At 37.5% G+C, this 20727-nt stretch overlaps 1 protein-coding gene across 3 annotated transcripts in view; it reads right to left on the minus strand.

Moving 5' to 3' along the window:
• LOC129763556 (uncharacterized) overlaps positions 1-20727 on the minus strand; it is a 429649-nt gene that overhangs the window by 61135 nt on the left and 347787 nt on the right. For all 3 annotated transcript variants that reach the window (XM_055762752.1, XM_055762751.1, XM_055762753.1), the window contains exon 8: positions 19134-19258. In XM_055762752.1, the coding sequence (XP_055618727.1) occupies positions 19134-19258 (125 nt within the window). The remainder of the gene's footprint in view (positions 1-19133; positions 19259-20727) is intronic.

Raw genomic sequence — 20727 nt, forward strand, 5'->3', positions numbered from 1 at the left:
AAACATGAGCGTGATTATCAGAGTGAAGGCAATTTCTGGGACTTAGGAGTTTGGTTTTACGCTTCAAACAAGTGTTTTTCATGTTATTGCGCGAACATTTTTTAAAATAAGCATAATGAGAATATTTGATGTTTCAGCTACATTTGACTTATTGACTACATGTCCTTGTGAATGATTCTACGACTCGGATCCAGAATCAAAAGTTCACGAGAATTAAGATTTCATTTTTGCAGATGTTCCGAGGTTGTCGCATATTATTCCTAAAAAACACATAACCTGCAACAGGATACACTCGACCGAGAACATGGTTCCAACGAAATCAGCGTCATAGGCAAGAGATAATGTATTTTCCGGCGTATGCTATTCATACTGAACCGACGGCTGAGCTCGACGTCTGGTGGCGACTTTCAATTAGGGGCCATAATTTGGGTCCCAAACTCGTTAGTGTAATCTCCATCAGATGAGAAGACACGAATCCAGTATTAAAAGGTTAAAATTTGAATGAAAATGTTTACATCATTTTATTTAATTACTTGAATCACGTATTTCTGACTTTTATTTAACAATTTGTCTATACATTTCCAACAATGTTACTGAAACAACTTTTTCCCATCTTTCTGGCAATTCACGGATCCCATTGCGTGAATAATCGGCCGGTTTGTCGGCTAACCACGAAACGATCCATTTTTTGACTACATCAAAATTGGAGAAGTGCTGGTCAACCAGGCCATGTTGCATCGATCGAAAAAGGTAGTAATCGGACGGAGCAATCTGGTCTGGAGAATACGGCGGGTGGGATAGGACCTCCCATTTCAGCGTTTCCAAGAATGTTTTGACCGTTTTTCCCTCAATGCACGACTCAAATGCATCAATTGTCGTCGGTAGGGGTCCCCCGTAATGGTTTCATTCGGTTTCAGCTGCTCATAAGGACCGTATCGTTATTTATGGGTACGCCTTAGAGTCTCCGTCTGAAAAAGACTATAGCTTGTTTTGACAGCTGTTTATTTTTCTCCTGTTGTTGACACAGTTAGCGTTCAGTTAGCATTGTTAAAAGATCGTTTTTTCCTAAAAGTGCAATCATGAGAGGGCTAACAGAAGAAAAACGAAAATCCATTGTGACCAGATACTGCTCCGAAACAGGAATATCAATGAGAAAATTGGCGAAGGCGGAAGGAGTAAGCGTCCATGCGGTCCAAAACGCTATCAAGCGATTTGGTATGTATAATACATTGAAGGATCTACCCGGTCGCGGCAGAAAACCTGGGCCATCCAAGCCAAACTTGGATAAAAAGATTTGCAGGCAATTTGAAAGAAAAAAGGAATTATCGATACGGGATTGCGCAAAAAAGTGTGGAACATCAATCGGTATGGTTCAACGTGCCAAAGAACGTAACTCACTGAAGGCATATAGAAAGCAAAAATGTCCCAAACGCAGCCAAATTCAGGCAAGTTCCGTGAAAACCCGTGCCCGTAAGCTTTACGATGGGATTTTAAGCAAACGCGAACTGTGCATCGTCATGGATGATGAAACCTACGTCAAACTGGACTACAAAACTCTTCCTGGGGCACAGTTTTACACTGTAAAGCAAGGAACAGATGTCCCGAACGCGGAGAAGTCAATTTTTTGCGAAAAATTCGGTAAGAAAGTGCTGGTTTGGCAAGCTGTTTGTCAATGTGGCATGAAATCATCTCCTTTCTTCACTCTCGGGAATATGAATGGTGAAATTTACCGGAAAGAATGTCTCCAAAAGCGTGTGTTACCGCTCATCCGAAAGCACACTGGTCCGACACTATTTTGGCCTGATTTGGCATCATGCCACTATGCACGTTTGACCTTGGATTGGTATCGCGAGAATAATGTCGATTTTGTGGAAAAGGAGATGAATCCTCCAAATTGTCCGCAAATAAGACCTATTGAAAAATTTTGGGCTTTGATGAAGGGACGACTGCAGAAGAAGGACAAGGCAGCCGATGACCTTGAGCAGTTCAAAAAGGATTGGATAAATGTGAGCAAACAAGTCGATGAGACGGTTGTCCAGAACCTAATGAGGGACATCAAGAAGCAGGTGCGATCATTGGCGCGAAAATCAGAATCTTGATTATTTTTTACTGTTACTCCTTTCTTTCATTCATAAGATACAATATTTTGATATCAGAACTGAAAAATAAATGCAATATTTGAAATAAAGCTGTGTTTTGAGCGTACCCATAATTAACGATACGGTCCTTAGTACACCACACCCAGCAGGTCCCACCAAAAATGGCAGCATAACCTTCTGGCCGTGAATATTCCGCGCGGCCGTCGATGTTGATGCATGACCGGGGTATCCATACGTTGTCCGACGTTTAGGATTGTCGTAATAGACCCACTTTTCATCGCCAGTAACGGTTCGATGTAAAAAAAACCCTTCCTTTTATGCCGTTGGAGCAGTTGTTCTCACGTGAAAAAACGGTTTCTGTATATCCTCCTTCAACGTTATTTATTGACACATTCGATTTAGTACCATTTGAGTAACTGGTATTTAGTATAATTTGGTGACTGGTATGTGAACTTCCTATCTTCCTGGCTACTAATAACGCGTATTTCAATAGGGGCGCTACAAAGGTAGACCGATAGGGACAGCAAACGACGCCATATTTTTTCCCGCTCTCTTGACATTTCTCTTCAGTATGGTTTGCCATTTCATAATGGAAAGATATACGATCCAACAAAGAGTTGAGAATATTAAAATTCACTACCGAAATTCGGAGTCAATGGCCTCAAGAGCAAGAGAGCGCTACGTCCAATTTATGGTCATCATAATCGTCCTGCCAGATCAACAATTGAGCGTCTAGTGGAAAAATATGAATCTACAGGCACAGTGCAAAATGTTTCCGTGTCAGTGAGACAAAGAAGTGCCCGTAGTGTCGAAAATATAGGGTTGGGGAAAAAGAAATGTCGTATTTCTGATCGAAATTTGACGCTTCATTTAACACACTTAAAATTATCCAATTTAAGTCAATTGTTCGCAAACTTGTTGCCATTTAGAAGGTAACTTCATTATCCCTCCTTATAAAACCCCCCTCCTTATTTGCAAAAAACTCAGACAGCCAGTTTTCGCAAACCTCTTTTGAGGTCAACTTAGTATCACCAAGAGCGTTTTGCATGGACCGGAAGAGATGATAATCACTTGGAGCCAGGTCCGAACTATACGGTGGGTGCAATAGGACATCCCATCCGAGCTCCCGTAGCTTCTGGGGGGTCATCAAAGATGTGTGAGGCCGAACGTTGTCCTGGTGGAAAACAACACAATTCCTATTGATCATTTCTGGCCGTTTCTGGTCAATCACCTGCTTCAAACGGTCAAGCTGCTCACAGTAGAGAACCGAGTTGAGGGTCTGGCCATAGTTGAGCAGCTCATAGTGGATGATTCCCTTCCAATCCCACCAAACACACAGCAAAACCTTCCGGGCTTGGCGATGGTTTGGGCCGGCTCACCGCGCTTCGAACACGACTTTTTTCGCTTTAGGTTGTCGTACGTGATCCTCTTTTCATCATCAGTCACCATCTTCTTCAAAAATGGGTCGAGTTCGTTCCGTTTCAGCAGTGCATCGCAGGCATCGCATCGTTTCAGTCTAAAATATCTAAAATATTTTTTTGCGTCAACTCGTGTGGCACCCATACATCCAGCTTTTTTTTGGAATCCAATCTTCTGCAAATGGTTCTAAACGGTTTTATGGTCTATACCCAGTTCCTGGCCAATCGAGCGAGTGCTCACATGCCGGTCAACTTGGCCACGACGATTGGTCTACCAGTACGGGGTGTATTTTCGACAGCCACTACACCAGAACAAAATCGATCAAACCAACGCTGTGCTATGCGAATCGTTACAGTATCGGGTCCATAAACTACAAGTATTTTTTCGGCCGCCTTCGTTGCAGTTTTACCTCGCAGGTAGTAAAAACGTAAAATATGGCGAATTTCTTGCTTGGTGGACTCCATCTTTCACGCGCTATAACTTGAGACTGAATAGGACAATCACAACACTGTCAAAACGACACTTGTAGCACAGATTGTCGTCTTTAAATAGCCGTATAGTATGACCCGATGCGATAAGTACAACACAAGATATGTTTAAGTGTTGCCATATATTGACAATATACGATATTTCTTTTTCCCCAACCCAATATATATCGTACGTAGGTTTTTTCAAAATATTGATTTTTGACGAAATGGCGACATTTTTTGTAAAAAAATTGCGTTTTTGCCTCAAAAATCGAGACAGAAACATTCACCGTAATTATATTTTCCAAAATATCAAAAAATCCTACGTACGATGACAGGAAGTGGAGAATCTTGGAAAACCAATTTCTTAAAAATCGGATGGACCGTTCCGGAGGTAGAACTCCCACCAGTTTGCAAAACATAGTTTCGAGAAAAATGAGTTTTAAATTTTGGATCCGCGCTCCTCAAGCCAAGACTTAGGTCCACTAATTGGCTTGTAACTTTACAACGGAGCATCGGACAAACCTGGGACAAAAACTACAGTAAAGTAGACATTTCAGAGAACATTTTAACCCAGAAATATTTTTTTCATTTTCCAAGTTTCCATAGTGTACTACCCCCTTGAGATGATCGGCTGTGATTTATCTAAAATGATTTTTTTACCTATTCCAATGCTTGAGACATTGAATTTTCTTTGAAGCTTCATGTAGTATTTATATGTAGCTCATAAAACTGTAACTGTAATTACTGTGAAACAATATTTGAGGGATGGGCCTCGGAGTCTCGGGACGGATTAGCATGAGATATGATCATGAGAAAATACCATAAACAACTTTCCACAATATTGTTTCAATTCTACAATGCCAAAACAACACTGCTCAAGTTTTGCCAATACCAAAATACCAACAATCATCAAATTTTGGAATTGAGAAGCTATTTCTCTCAATTTTTGTTGGTATTATTCATCGCTAATTTACTTCTTATATTAGGCGTGTCCAAACCAAATTTCGGCATCAAGAACAAAATGAGGTTTCCTTAGACATTTCCTCTTGCTCGAGAAAGTATTTTTGAAGAAATATGCATAGTATGCTTTTTACGAAATATACACTAAGGTTCATATGCGTTTTATGCAACGTATGCTTTAGCTCTTTAGGGGAGTTTAAATTGTGCAACAAGGGGGTCCCCTGTCTGGAAGGTCGGAAAATAATGAATTTTCGTGGATTTTTTTCAGATGTTACGAATAAAGTGAATAGTTCGTGTATTTTGGTTATTGTTTAAGGTATATTGAAGATGTCCATCCATTTTATGAGTGCACGAATAATGATTATGACGCTGTTGACAGCTGTTTGGTATCGGTTCTGAAGCAACGGGGTGTCGTAGAACAAATTCCAATGAATATTTTGAAACTTTAGGACAATACCTAAAGTGTTACACAGGAGTTTTAGAAAATACGAAAAATTGCAAAAACGGCGGCCATTTTTTTTTAATTAGATATTTTTCATGAAAAATCTCTAAATATCGATTTTTAAAAAATCGACAAAAAAGAGATATTAAAAAATTGCTATGTATCATCTTAGATAATTCATTTTTACATGCTGATAAAAATTTTCAGCCAAATCGGTCGCGTAGATCCTGAGATATCGATACCACCAGTTGAAATAACATGGTTCCGAGAACAACGCGTTTTAAAATTCGTACAGCAATACTATATCCCTTGAGGTGAGGAGCAATGGGAAACTAATATCCATTTAAGGAAGCAAGGTTACTTGTGTTTTATATACATATCAATTGAAGTCAATGGAGACCATTTACTCTATGACCTTCTGAACTTTAGAATAATTTGAAGGATATGATGTTTATATAAACTCAAAGTCAGCATAACACGCGAGCTCTATGAACCACTTTGGGTAAGTTTTCATGCTATGAATATTATATCAGTCGTGGATGAAATGGCAGATCAAATGGTCTGAACTTCAGAATGGTTTGAAGGACCTAGAAATCTGATAATGATTTATAAATTGATACACACTGTTGATTCGTGGGTAGGCTGTTTAATAAGACAAAAATTGAGTAATACGCTGTTTTTGAAGTAGTTCTTTGAGTTTCCAGTATTCGGGAGATCTCTTTGTTTTGGTATTTTCAACAAAACACCGACCAATTGAACGAAATCGATAGAAACCAAATTACAACCTCGCCTGTCGCAAGAAAGAGAGATCGATCCAACGTCGAACGAGAAATGACAAAAATAGGAAGATAGAGGAAGAGAAAATATTTATCATCGTAAATTTATTTTACATAAAATGGGTAAAACTAGACCACACATATAAAAAACTGGATAATACTGGACGATATTCCAAAAAACTGGAAAATTTTAGGGTTCAACTGGATGACTGGATCGAGAAAAAAACTGGGAGAATTCAGTTTAAACTGGAACATTGGCAACGCTGGTCGAAATAGTAGACAATAGATAATTCCTAGAGCGAGAGAGAGAGAGATAGAGAAAGTGAGAGAAGTGAGAGAAAGAGAAAGCCCAGTGGCATCGTGACCTACCTCCAGAAATATTGTACAATTGAAGATTTTATAATTCCATGTTCCAAATGATTAGAGCTTTGCGTTTAGTTTTAACTTTTATTATTTATTTATAGAGATAACACCGAATACAATAATGGTATAATGGTTGCAATCGTAATCCTAAAGTGTACACTAGACTCCCTCATATTAAATGCGACAGCCCTAATAAGGAGCATAGAAATTCGTTCTGCCTTGAAACTCACGAAGTGGTCTTCGCACTACCGGATGCATTCCGTGACCGTATGGTTTTGAACCCCACGGTGCGCTTCCCAGCGCTCCACGAGGGATTCGATTGGTAGTACACATTCCCGGTTGATTGGTACGCTTGGGATTTACTTTAATCTGCCTCCCACGGAATAACCCATCGTTCAACGCGAGTGAAGCCTTAGCGGATTCCTTGGCACCGAACTCGACGTAAGCAAATCCCTTCGGACGCCCAGTGACCTTGTTGCGCATAATCGTCACACGATTGATGGCTCCACATTCACGAAAGTGAGCTGCCAGTTCCTCAGCGGACGCTCCATAATCAACATTCCCGACGTATACGGAACGAGCATCAATTTCCGACTTCTCCGCAGCTGTCCGGATAGGTATTAGCTCTGAAGTAAATCCCATCAGTTTGTTGATATGAGACTGCAATTGTTCCAATTTTTTGGTCTCTTCCTCAATTTCCTTAAAATGAGCTGTGACTGCGTCGATTTGCTTTGTTTCAGTATTTTTCTTTTCCTTCGACTTTGTTTCGTCGATTTCCAGTTTTGAGTTGCTTACAAGAACTTTGTCAGCCATTTTCGTAAAATTCAAAAACTCAAAGAAATCTATACAACGGTAGCGTCACTAATGCTTTTTTTTTGGTTTCAACTGTGAACTGATTGTTCGACGTCGCCAGCAAAATTTATATAGTCAATTGCAGGTAGAGTTATGCATTTTTATCTACCGTAATATAATGTATACCTGATAGTTCCTCCGTGTATAAAATCTACCGAAGTAGTATGCTATTGTCTATATGCCCAAACCGTTTCCTAGAGGTAGCATTTTCCTCTTTTCTCAACATTCTTTTAATTGAATTCAGCGTTCATTGGGTCAAACATTAGGCTTTTAAAGAACTCTACCTTGTTCATGAGCTCTAATGTTATTAGAGCTTCGGAACTTCGTCTTCTCAAAGTAGTATTATTTGTAGTTCATGTTTAGAGGAAATTTTGATGCCAAATGACATGCCTGGAATGTTTTTTAAGTGACGAAATACGCGTTCATGGATACAGGGCAAGTTGGAAGAATTTTCTTTGAAGAAAAAACGGACAGAACAGGCCCATCTTTGTCTGAGATATCCACAATCAACATGCACCAGATATCCTAACGATATTCTGCGTCAAGCATGCGATGATGTCTCGGACACAACTCTTCAACTTTTTGAGATAAAACCACCCATGAATCGTTCCGAAAAGACTAACGGGACATCGACTCGCTTGAACGATTTGCCACGTCAAGGACGACCATCCACCTCTTCAACTGATGAAAACATCGACAAAAGCTTCAACATCAAACGAAAAGAACCATCTCGAAAAACGTCTTTTAAAATTGAGAAAGCTAGTTCGTGAATTGAATATTTCTCACGAGACCGTTCGTCGTATTTTGTTTGATGTTTTGGACATGAGATAAACCGCAGCACGACTAGTGCCAAAAGAGCCCAATCTTCTTCCAGAAATTTCATCGCAATCAAGTGGCAGAAGACATGCTTGAACATGTTTGCATCAATCGATAGGAATTATTCCTACGCATCTACCACAGTGAATGACATTTTATTTTTATTGAGATTGAATAATCCAAACGCGTTTAGTGCCACGTTTTGATTTGGTACAATTTGCGCTCCTCTTATGGTACATGGTACCATACGGTACAAAAGGAGTGACCAGAGTAACAGCGGAAAACGGTTTCCCCAACACAGACTTCAAAACCAAAGGGGAATCGACAAATTTTCATCAATGGTTTCTATGATTTTGAAGTCACGATCGCGGCAAACTGCGGCAACAAAACTTTCAAGCTGGTTTTCTACAAAAAATCACAGGTTTTCATGATTTTCATGGGTCAGGCCTATCATGATCAAATTTTACAATATCCAATGAAAGAGATTTGTTTTGTATAGTTTTTCGAACAACTTTTCCTTTGGCGCCCAAAAAATCCAAACTATCGTTGAAGCTGCAGAGCGTTTCAAAGTAATGTACTTTTTTTCAAAAAATTGTCAAAAAATACGTCGATATGCCATGCTTTGAAAAGTAAAAAAAATCGGATTTGATGATATTGCGCTAAAATGTGAGATGGGACTTGAATATTTTAGCAAAAAAGGAAAATTATTACGAAACAGCTGACGCCAATTTCGTTTTTGCCTAATGGCCAGCGATACCCCACTGTGCGATGGCACTCTTGTTCTTTATGCAGATGCATATCTGAATGAATGTGTTCCCTAGGACTTGAAGGCCGTCTTAGGGAACAGTAAGGAATCTCGGGAAATCAACAATACAAATATAGCCAAGCTGCGAGTACTTTCATACTCGCTTGCATTTGTGAAAATTCAAGAATTAAAAAATTCGAAATTCTAGAATTCGAAAATTTGAAATTCAAGAATTTGAAAATTCGAAACATAGCAAAATGGAAAAAAAAACAATAAAATAAAATTCGGAAATTGGAAGGCCAAAAAGCTAGAAATCGAAAAATAGAATAAAACGAACGTTCAAAAATTCTAAAAATTAAAAAAAAATAAATCTAATAATCTATAAATCGAGAGAACGAAAAATCTAAAATTCGAAAAATAAAAAAAAAACCAAAAATCGAAAGATTATAAAAATTGTACATTTTTTTCTAATTCAAGAATTTGAAATTTTGAAAATTCAAGAATTCGATGATTCGAAAATTGCGAGAAAACGAAAATACAAAAATTCTAAACTCTAAAAAAATCAATACAAAATTTAGAAAATTAAAAAAAAACTTAAACATTCAAAAATTTCCAAAATTTGAAAATTCAAACACATATTTGAACTCATAAAGTTGAGAATCGAAAAATGAAATATTTGAAACTTTGAATAAAAAATTCGAAAAACCAAATAATCGAAAAATCGAAAGCTCGATGGGTCTGATTCTCGAATAAACTTCACGGTGGAAACGGAATAAACGACACGCCATTGAACTACGTTTTACGAGTTAGTTAAGTGTCGAAGATAATAATGAGTTTTCAGGGAGAATGAGCACTTTTCAAATAAAAAAATTATTAATGAAAATTAACTTCTTCGTATCAAACTGGTATTCAATGTGAGTGGAAAACTTAGTTTTATTTATGTGATATAATAATCTCATACAAAAATTTCTCCTGAAGATAATTTGATATTATAATGATAAGTTTTAGTGGGAAACTAATTTCGTATCCAGATGTCGACACCGTACCGTTGTCATCGCGGATACATTTCATTCCGTTTCCACCGTGAAGTGTATTTGAGAATCAGGGCCGATAATTCGAAAATTCGAATAGTCGAAAAATATGAAAAACTCAAAAATTAGAAAAAGCTTTGAATACGCAAATTTAAAAATTCAGACCTGAGAAATGTCCAAAATTTGAACATTCGAAAATTAAAACAAACTAAAAAATCAAGAATCCAAATTTTCGAAGTTCGAAAACCCGGAAATTCACAAATTAGAAAATTAAAAAGTTTTGAAATTCGAAATTCGAGATTTCGAAGAATAGAAAATTCAAAAATTTCAAAACGAAAAATCGAAAAATGAAGAATAGAAAAATATTATATCGAAGAATCGAAAAAATCGTAGAACCGATAATTCGTTAAAATCAAAAAATCGATTAACCAAAAAAATCGAAAAATTGAGGAACAATTTCAAACATAGAAAAAACAAGAAATGAAAAAAATCGAAAAAGATGGAAAATTGAAAAATCGAATAATCTTAAAAAAAATAAAAATGGAATATTAAAAAAAAATAATAATAACTGACCCCCCTTTGGCATTCAGAAGCCCGGGGGCAGGTGAAAATTCTGGCTAGGTTCGCCTAGTTAAGAAGTGAGATAAGTCTGCCAAAAAAAAAAATAATAACTGAAACAAAACACAGAAAAAAAAGTGTGGGTTATGTCTATGATATGACCGGAAGGTTGATGTAGGACTGCCGTTGACTTTTTAATCATTTGTTTGTATTGATTAAATTGTTGATTGAATGAGTGCTGTTTTCGTATATGCTTTTTTAATCTGTGTTAGGAAAACACATTCCGCAGTACAAAAATGCATGCAAAAATAATCCAAAAGTACATCCAGATTGCTGGAATTTTGAACGAAGAATCGAAAAATTGAGGAACTAAGAAATTGAGAAATTCCAAAATTGAAATTGAAAAATGGGAAAATCGATAAAAAAAAATCGAAAAAGATGGAAAATTGAAAAAAATAATAACAAAAACGGAACATTAAAAAATTGAAAAATAATTAAAACAAAAAACAAAAAAGGGTGGGTTATATCAAAGATATAACCGCATATTTAACGTAGGACTACCGTTGATTTTGTAATCATTTGTTTATAATGATGAAATTGTTGATTGAAAGAGTGTTGTGTTCGTATCTGCTTTTGTAATCTGTGTTATTTTATTTTACATTCCGAGTGCATGCCAGTGTATGCGGATATAAAAGTACCTTCGATCTTTAGAGATGAACCAGCCTTTGGCTGAAAATCTCTTTAATAAAGAAAGAAAAAAAAAGTACCTTCGATATGCATGAATCAATAACTTCAACTTCAATTTTTATACTATAGAGATTTCAATCTTGAAATTTCATTCTTCTTTAGTATTTATAATGACGATTTTCTCAGTTTCCTTGCCGTTTTGGACAAATATATTCCGGTCTGTACTAATGGAAGCTGGTACGAAAGTACCCGCAGCTTGCATGTGTTTGCAATGCTGATTTTTCAAAATTTTTTAATTTTGAAGTCCGTGTTAGAGAAATACATTCATTACGATATGCCTGTATACGCTGGGAACAGAAATGCTCTCGGCTTTTTCCTCAGACATATTGGTTTTGGAGCACGTGTTAGGGAAACACATTCATTCCGTTATGTGTTGGGACCAGAAGTGCGGTTTGCATGTATTTGCAATCAGTTCAATACTTGTTCTCAAGGGACTTTATACCCGGAGGTCATTCGCTGGCCAGGAATATCAGTTGGCTTTGTAGTTTCGTTGCCGATCCGAAAACATTTTTACGATCCGAAGTTAAAGAATTGAGAGAAAGGTGTCAACAGTTGTATCTCAGAAAATAAAAGACATGGCGGTATCAGAAAATTGATACCAAGATATCAGAAAATTGTGAACGATGTCGGGAATACTAGAACTGCCAGAAAAATGATATGCTTTCATGATAATTCATCTGAACAAGGTAACTATTTTCCCTTAAACATAGGTTTAAAAAAAGTTTTATTCTCAATAATTTGCAATGCTTTGCAGAGGATGAGAAGTTCAGTCAGATTTCAGTATGCTGATCACGATGATACATCTCAACAACCCGTTCCGAATGACACCATCGCGAGTATCAATCAGCATCGAGACAAAATGCAAACCTTTGACAAATCGGATACAATAAATTCCAGCACTGTCAACGGGATTGTATGCACAAATGTCACCAACTGCCACTCTGGCGCTAGGATTCTGTCGATCGATAGTTTCCTGACGTAAGCCGACATTCCGTGCTGCGAGATACGTGCCGATAATTTATTTTTATTGGACTTTCAACATTTTCCTCCCATCACCCTCCCCCCACCACAGCACCCTCCAGATAATAAAACACAGTGTATATGCGCCTCCCATATCTCTGCCGGAAGCGAAACGACAGTCTCCGACGAAATGAAGGTCGGATGAGTTTTGTTTTCCCATTCCGAACGGCAGTAACAAAAGTGTGTGTTCGCGAAGATGAAAAGCTTTTACGTGTCCGTCGCCGAGCTGCCTGCCCCGAGATCGTTTTTCCCCGTTCGGCCCATAACCGAAAAACATCCCTTTCGGGGCCGGGGAAATGAGCCATAATTCTTTCCCCGCTGCAGAGAGAAGCAACAACACCAGAAAAAAACAAAGTGGAAATAAAATAATATAAGTTTACGCGACTGGGTGCTTACCGTCGTGGGTGGAACTGGGTCTTGGACGGAACGGGACCGTTTCAATTTTTCCATCGTGGATCGTCCTTTCACATTGCTGCAGCACAATGGACGTGGACGAAGAGTCCCAGCAAGGCCCATGAATTAAATTTTCAACATACTATCAGCCCCTGTCCGGCCGGGCGCTATAAAACGATCGGTTGATGGGGTTCCATAATGGTCGCCGGGCAAAATTCAATAAAGAAAAGAGGAGGGTAGCAACTTATTCGTGAAATGACCCGATGAAAACGATTTCCAAGTTTACGAGTATACGCTGAGACCCGTCGAATTGAATAACCAAACAGATTTGGGACACATGGAAGAGTCCATTCATGGCCGGTAATCTTTGATCCTTGTAATCCCACGCGCTCCCATTCACGGTGGCGTCTACTACCATGCGTTACGTGATCCAGTCCCCCACAAGAATTCGTCTTTCATTGCGTCTACTTAGACCACGCATCAATGGTTCCAATTTCGTCGCTCGTCGCATGACAATCCATCTCCTTTTCCTCAAGGGTAAATCCTACTTGATCCTATTATCGTTACAAATGTGTAACCCCCACTTGAAAAGAATAAAAAGCCTCTCATATCCTAATTAAAGGTTTCCCATTTTTCGTCTCCATTCGTCTTCAATTTTGGGACTGTTACCGCGCGCGTTTCCATTGCATAGATTTCTTTGGAGTCGGCTCACAATCAATCTTGCTATCCCGCCAACCCTCAAAGACCGGGCCTATTGCGTGGCCTTTCTTTTGGAGTCCAATCTCGGGTGAGCCCGTGAAGCAAGAGATGAAAATGACGGATAGTTTCCTATTGAGTTACTGCAATGAATGGTGGATTCCCAGCACAGAAGCAGATATTGCTGTGTTCTCTATTCTGTTACATAGTTTAGCTGTTTAGCCGGACACAGGACGAACACAGCCGATGGATTAGCCCGTTCCCGTTCTCCTGCGCCAAAGTCCGTAATTAATGTTTTGGATGCAAGCGAGCGAAAGAGCGGGCGAAGCTGATTCCGGGCTGTCTCCGAGCTTTGATATATGATTGAATTGGGGGTGAGGTGGGAGGAAGATAATTCGGTGGTTGGATCGTTTGCTTCTCTTTTTCAAGAGAAGTGGTCGTGTCTGACAGCCCGGAGCAAATCTGTAGAGGGTTGGGATGGTTCGATGCAGATTGGGTTGAAAGCTATTTTGGAAAGCTAACATGGATATGGACATTTGGACTCTTATAGTTAGCATTTTTAATCAATGGTTCCATTACATCCGAGAATGTAATTCACTTCTGAATATTATTTGTGGAATCACATTTCAGCTTCAAAATTAAACTCAAACATACACCCAAAGTTAATTTTTAGCACATGTTATGGCATCCAGATTTATTACATTAAATGAGCCGAAAAATAACAGAAAATGTTCTACTCTCCAATACGGATATATCATTTGTATAATATATGTGCTAGAGCCAATATGACCAAGCGAAACAGGAGGCACATTTAAATGAAAGCATATGAAAGCTTTTCGTGTAGTTTGCCAAATACACGGCCCAGGCAGAGAAAAATATATTCTCGTTCATGTTCTTCTTTATCCTCTTAGAAAATACTTTCCAACTTCATTTTATGATGAGGTGTAATATTATCACGCACCTTTATGATAGCGCTGGTAGCTATGTGGATAGTGTGGTTGTGTGAAATATCTTTGCATTCCAGCTGGTCTTGGTTCGATCCCCATTGACGTCGTATGGATTTTTTTGGCACAACCCCAAATGAAATGAGAAAAGAAAACGGAAAGAAATGTCTGCTCGCATACATACAAACCTTTTATGATTATTTGGTACGTATTTAGACCTTTCATGGATTATAACACCTACAAGCATTGTAAACATCATGCTTGCACACCATTTGTATCAGATTTATATATCTAAATCATGTAATCAATGCATCTCGATGACCTCAATTCTGATCATAGTTTGTCCGATGTTGGTTTGTCCACATAAAGTTTCTCTGTGTTGAGTGCTGTTCACCTTTAAAATGCACAAGAAAATGCAATATTTTGAAGGAAGCATAAACTATGAATGAATCAATATGAAGACCATAGACTCAATGCATCATCTTCTTGAAAATTCCATGATCATTTTTCGAACAAACCATGATCATAAGAGGACAAACCTACATCATAATTTTTCTTTCAATAAAATCTTTAAAAAACATGAAAATTTCACTAATTTGAACCGTTTTATTCGCAATATTCGCAATATACTAACCGACAAAAGAATGATCGACTATATCGAATTTTAGAATGATTTAGAGAACCATAAAAATAAAAGGGAAATTCTTTGACAGTGGCGGGAGAAGAGAAGAATGAGGTAGTTAAACGAAGGTCATTCGCTTCCCTGTACCATGCAAATTTCGGGTAATAAAGTATTTGTTTTTAACAAAATTCAAAAACAGCGCAATTATAATTGGAAACTCTAAATTCTCTGGTATCTCTAGAATCTCTACAGTCCTTGAAATCTGGGAAACCTCAGAAAACTGTGAAATCTCTAGAATTGTTAGAACCTCCAGAATCTCTGGAGATTCTGGAATCTCCAGAACCTTTGAAGTCTCTGGAGTCTCTAGAATCTCTGAAATTTGTGGAATCTCTGGAATCTGTGGAATCAGTTATCTCTAGAATATCTGAAATCTTTGGGATCTTTGGATTCTAAGGAATCTCTGGAATTTCTAGAATTTCTGTAATCTTTGAGGTCACTGGAATCCCTGAAATCTCTAGAATTCATGGAATCTTTGGAAACGCCTGAATTTGTGGAATCTCTAGAATCTCTGAAATTTGAGGAAACTTTGGAATCTAAAGAATCACAAGAATCACTAGAATCTCTGAAATCACTGGAATCTCTGGATTCTCTAGTATCGTTGGAATCCTTGTAATCTCTATAATCTTAGAAATCTATGGATTTTGGGGATTCACTAGAATCTCTGGAGCTTTTGGTATCTCTAGATTCTCTGAAATCGCTGGAATCTCCGGAATAGCTGAGACTCAGAATCTGAATCTGAGAATACAAATATGAGAATATAAATCTCAGAATGTGAATTCGAAAATCTGAATATCTGAAAAACTGAGAATCTGAGAATCTGAGAGCCGCAGAATCGTGAGGCTGAAAATCTGAGCATCGGAAACTCAGAACTTGAGAATCTGAGAATCTGGGAATCTGGCGATCGGTATCGGAATCTTGGAATTTAAATCTGAGCATCTGTATCTCAGATTCTAAATCAGGAATAATTTGAGAATTTGAGAATCTGACAATCGGAATCGGAATGTGGGAATTCAAATCTCAGAACATGAATCTCAGAATCTAAATCTGAGCAAATTTGAGAATCTGTGAATCTGACATTCTAACAATTTTAGAATCTAAGAATCTGAAAATCGGAGTCTGAGAAGTCGAAGAATATGAAAATGTGAATCTGAATCTTAATTTAAATTTGAATAAGAGAATCTGAAAATTTGAGAGTTTGCGAAACTTAGAATCTGAGAATCTACGAATCTGAGAATCTGAGAATCTTAAAAACCTGATAATTTTACAATCTGAGAATCATAAAATATAAGAAGCTAAGAATCTGAGAATCTAAGAATCTGAGAATCTAAGAATCTGAGAATCTGAGAATATACGAATCTACGAATCTGAGAATCTGACAATTTTAAAATCTGAGAATCATAAAATATGAAAATCTAGGAATCTGAGAATCTAAGAATCTGAGAATAAAGAATCTGGAACTGAACTTGAATCTAAATCAGAATCTGAATCTAAACTGGATCTGAATCGGAAATCTGAGAGTTTGCGAAACTTAAAAACTGACGATTTGAGAATCTGAGAACCTGGATAATCTGAGTATCTGAGAACCTACGATTCTTGGAGTCTGAGAACCTGAGAATCTGACAATTTTAGAATCTGAGAATCATAAAATATAAGAATCTAAGAATTTGAGTATCTGGAACTAAATTTAAATCTGGGTCTGAATTTAAATTTGAATTTGAATCTGAATCTTAATCTGGAAATCTGATGTGAAACTTTGAATCTGAGAATCTGAAAATCGAGAAGCTGAGAATCTGAGAATATGAGAACCGGAAACTCAGAATTCAAATCTGATAATCTGACGATTGAAATCGGAATCTGGGCATATTAATCTGATAATCTAAATTTGAGAATCTGAATCTCAGAATCCAAATCTGAGATAATCTGAGAATCTGAAAATCAGAATCTGGGAATCTAAATGTGAAAAACTGAATCTGAGAACCTGAAACTCAGGATCTTAATCTTAGAAAATTTGAGAATCTAAGAATCTGAAAATCTGAAAATTTGAGAATCTGAGAATCTGAAAATCGGATAATCTAAGAATTTGCGAATCCGAGAATCTGAATCTGAATCTAAATCTGAATCTGAATATGAGAATCTAAGAGTCTGAGAGTTCGCGAAACTGAAAACTGAATGTGAGTATCTGAGAATCGAGAAGCTGCGAATCTAAATCTAAGAATCTGAATCAAGGAAGCTGAATCTGAGAAACTGAGAATCTGAGAATCTAACAATCTGAGAATCTGAGAATCTGAATCTGAATTTGAATTTGAGAACCTGAGAGTCTGAGAGTTTGAAAGACTGAAAATCTGAGAAGCGTTCCAATTTGATGAATTATTCTGGCATGTGGAACATGAGATCTGGATAGAAATCTGAAGATCTATAATTCGTCACTACAAATTAGAAACATATTTTTGTATATAATTTCAATTAGATTTAGAGCGATATCTTGTATCGGTCGGGAATACGTTCGTGATGATTCCTACGGTCTGAGAAACTGAGAAACTGAAAATCTGATAATCTGGGAATCTGAGAATCCGAATCTGAATCTGAATCTGAATCTGAATCTGGATATGAATCTAAATCTGAATCTGAATCTGAATCCGAATCTGAATCTGAATCTGAATCTGATTCTGATTCTGATTCTGATTCTGATTCTGAATCTGAATCTGAATCTGAATCTGAATCTGAACATGAATTTGAATCAAAATCTGAATCTGAGAATATGAGAGTCTGAGAGTTTGCGAAACTGAGAATCTGAGAAGCGATTCAATTTTATAAATTGATCTGTGAATTATTCTGGCATGTGGAACATACGATCTGGATAGAAATTTAAAGATCTTAAGAAGAATCTAAGCTCCGTCACTACATATTAGAAACTGATTATTGTATATAATATATGGAGATTTTCAGTTTTTAAATAACAATTTGTGCGACATCCCATGATTTGGACCAATTAGAAAAAAATGTCAAGCTCATTCATTAATAGAAAACAAACCGGATGGGCACTTTTTGAACCGAAAAACTTTTTTTTATTGTTTCCGTCCCGGCAGCATAACCTTTCTCAAGCTACCCAGCTACCTAGCGCTTCGATTATGTAATAATGAACCGTTTTACAAACTAGAAAATGGCAAACGGGGGCTAAGCTTTATGGAACACTTCGAAGTTCTGTATTCGCCATAAAAGCAACATAGCGCACTCTTCCATTGAGGTAGTCATCGCATTCCGTTTCTATGTGAACTTTTCTCCATTTTCAAATGGGAAATTCATATCATGAAACGAGATAAAATCGACGGAATTGAAAACACTCGACGCCAACTTCTGCCAGACTGCATGTGAATCGTAAGAAAAAGACAGCAGAGACAAGACTAGACAGAATATATCCAAGGTAAAACGACGGAAAGGAAGCCCATTAAATTTGATGTAGCTTCCAGTTTCCCAGCTTGGGTCCCTGGTCTGGATCCACTGGTAACATCCTGCTTCTATTGTGTCCTCCGCAGGAAAAAGGAGGCAGGGACTTCATCTTATACTTCGTCGGTCGATTGGTTTTTCTTCACTCCAGCTCTCTGATAATAAAACGTTCTTCTCCGCAGTTTTTCTCAACGTTCTAAGCTTAGAATTAGAATTAGAAGAAGTTTTGTAGCGCTAGGAGGCAACGAAAAAGGCAAACCTGCCTCTGCCGGTGGCAGAATGAGCTTTTATGCATTTACTTATTTATGGATCGAAATTTTATTTTGCCGCTCAGCCATTTCGAGGCGCCCATCGAGAGTCAATGTCTTTTTTTTCTTGTTTTGTATCTGGTTCTCCAGAACTTTGTTCGGTTTGTGCTCGGGATTCTCAAAATTCTGGCCACGATTATCGTTGCCGTCCTATTTCATTCACTCTCCCACCCACCCGGAGCCATTTCGTGGTGTGCGATGCAAAATTGATCTCCGCCAAATTTATAGTTTCCGTTTTGTGTTCGTCTCGGTTTTGTTATTTGGAGCATTTTTGTGCTCCTCGGTCGGCAAGAAAGTTTTCCCAGACGAAGCTTTTTTTTTGGTTATCTGTTTTCAGTCCGCGGGGATATGGAAAAGTTCAGACTCACCCCGTTCTTCTCGCAGACACCGCCGGCATTCTTGAGGTCGCCGGTCCAGGCCAGTCCGAGGGTGCCCATCTCGAAATCCCGATACGTGAACATATACGCCAGACAGAACGCGTCGTAGTCCTCCTCTGAAAATGAAGACGGGAAATACAATTATTGTGAGATTAATAATTCATAAGGCGAGCACGAGAGGCGAGAGTATTTGGTGTTTTCTTCCGAAGATACGTTTATCCCCATTCGAACTTGCATTCGTACACAACAAGATGGAAGCATGAATCAAAATAATTGATATTGGAAAATATTGGAAAGCGATGCGATTCTGTAAACGCGGACTTTAAACCAGTCAACGAAACGAAATCCCAAAAATTTAATACATAATTTAATATAAGGTAAATGATTTTGGTTTGTCCAGTCGAAAATATGATCATGGTTTGTCCACTTTTTTGAATGCTCTAATTCAGCACACCTTTGTCGAATCACGTATTAGAATGTTTCAAAACATATAAATAAAATAGTCTTTTTCATGATTTACAGAAGTTTTATAGTATTTTTCTACGGTATCACATGTTTTAAAGGATTATAAAATACACCATCTATTGGTGTCAATACGCCCCTCATTCGAGATAGCTTTTAATCGATCACCGGATATTATTTGGCACGTATTCAGACCTTTTCTGGATTATAACACTTACAAATATTGTAAACATCATTCTTGCACACCATTTGTATCAGATTTACATAACTAAATCATTAAATTAACGCATTTTGATGAACTCAATTCTGATCATGAGTTGTCCAATTCAATAATTTTGTTTTGTCCACATGATTCCTATGGCAACCCTTGCGCGCTGCAGTTTGTTTATTGTGTCCTTCGCACATAGCAGAAAGAAAGTTTTCCTATGTTGAGTGTCTTGAGGTGAACACTTTTAAAATGACCAATAAAATGCAATATTGTGAAGAAAGCCTAAAATATGAATGGATCAATATGATGACAGTAAACTCAAGCAATGGTAAATGCAACATCTACTTGAGAATTCGAATGTTTGCATTCAAAAATGGTGATTTCTAAAACCGGACAAACCATGATCGTTTTTTGAACAAACCATGATTAGAGGTGGTCAAACCATGATCATAATTCCTCTTTGAGGAAAATCGTTAAAAAAAACGTTAAAATTTGAATAATTTCAACGCCTTATTGTAGTATTAGCAACTAGAGACTTGGGGCTTTTCAACTAGTATCGATTCTATGTTATTTTCATGAAGAAAAATCGATTTAAAATTACTAGTTGCGTAAAAACACCCCAAATCGGACAGACCAAGATCATTTACCCTAACTTAATATCAATTCGCGACGGCGGAGAGTCTGCTCGGTCTGCCTAAGAAGACAACCGGTAGAATTATTTTCAGTAGGAGTGATATACAAGGTGTTAGGTTACTCAGTGCACATATTTCAAGGTAGGATAGAGAGTCATATTTGATGAAAAAAAAACGTTATATGCATTTGGTCAAAACTCTACTATGACAGAGTTATAGAATTTTTTTTTATCTCAAATTGTTTGCCTTAAATTGACTTTATTCCGGAAAGTACGTTATGTTG

The sequence above is a fragment of the Toxorhynchites rutilus genome, chromosome 1 (assembly GCF_029784135.1).
Source record: "Toxorhynchites rutilus septentrionalis strain SRP chromosome 1, ASM2978413v1, whole genome shotgun sequence".
Lineage (NCBI taxonomy): Eukaryota > Metazoa > Arthropoda > Insecta > Diptera > Culicidae > Toxorhynchites > Toxorhynchites rutilus.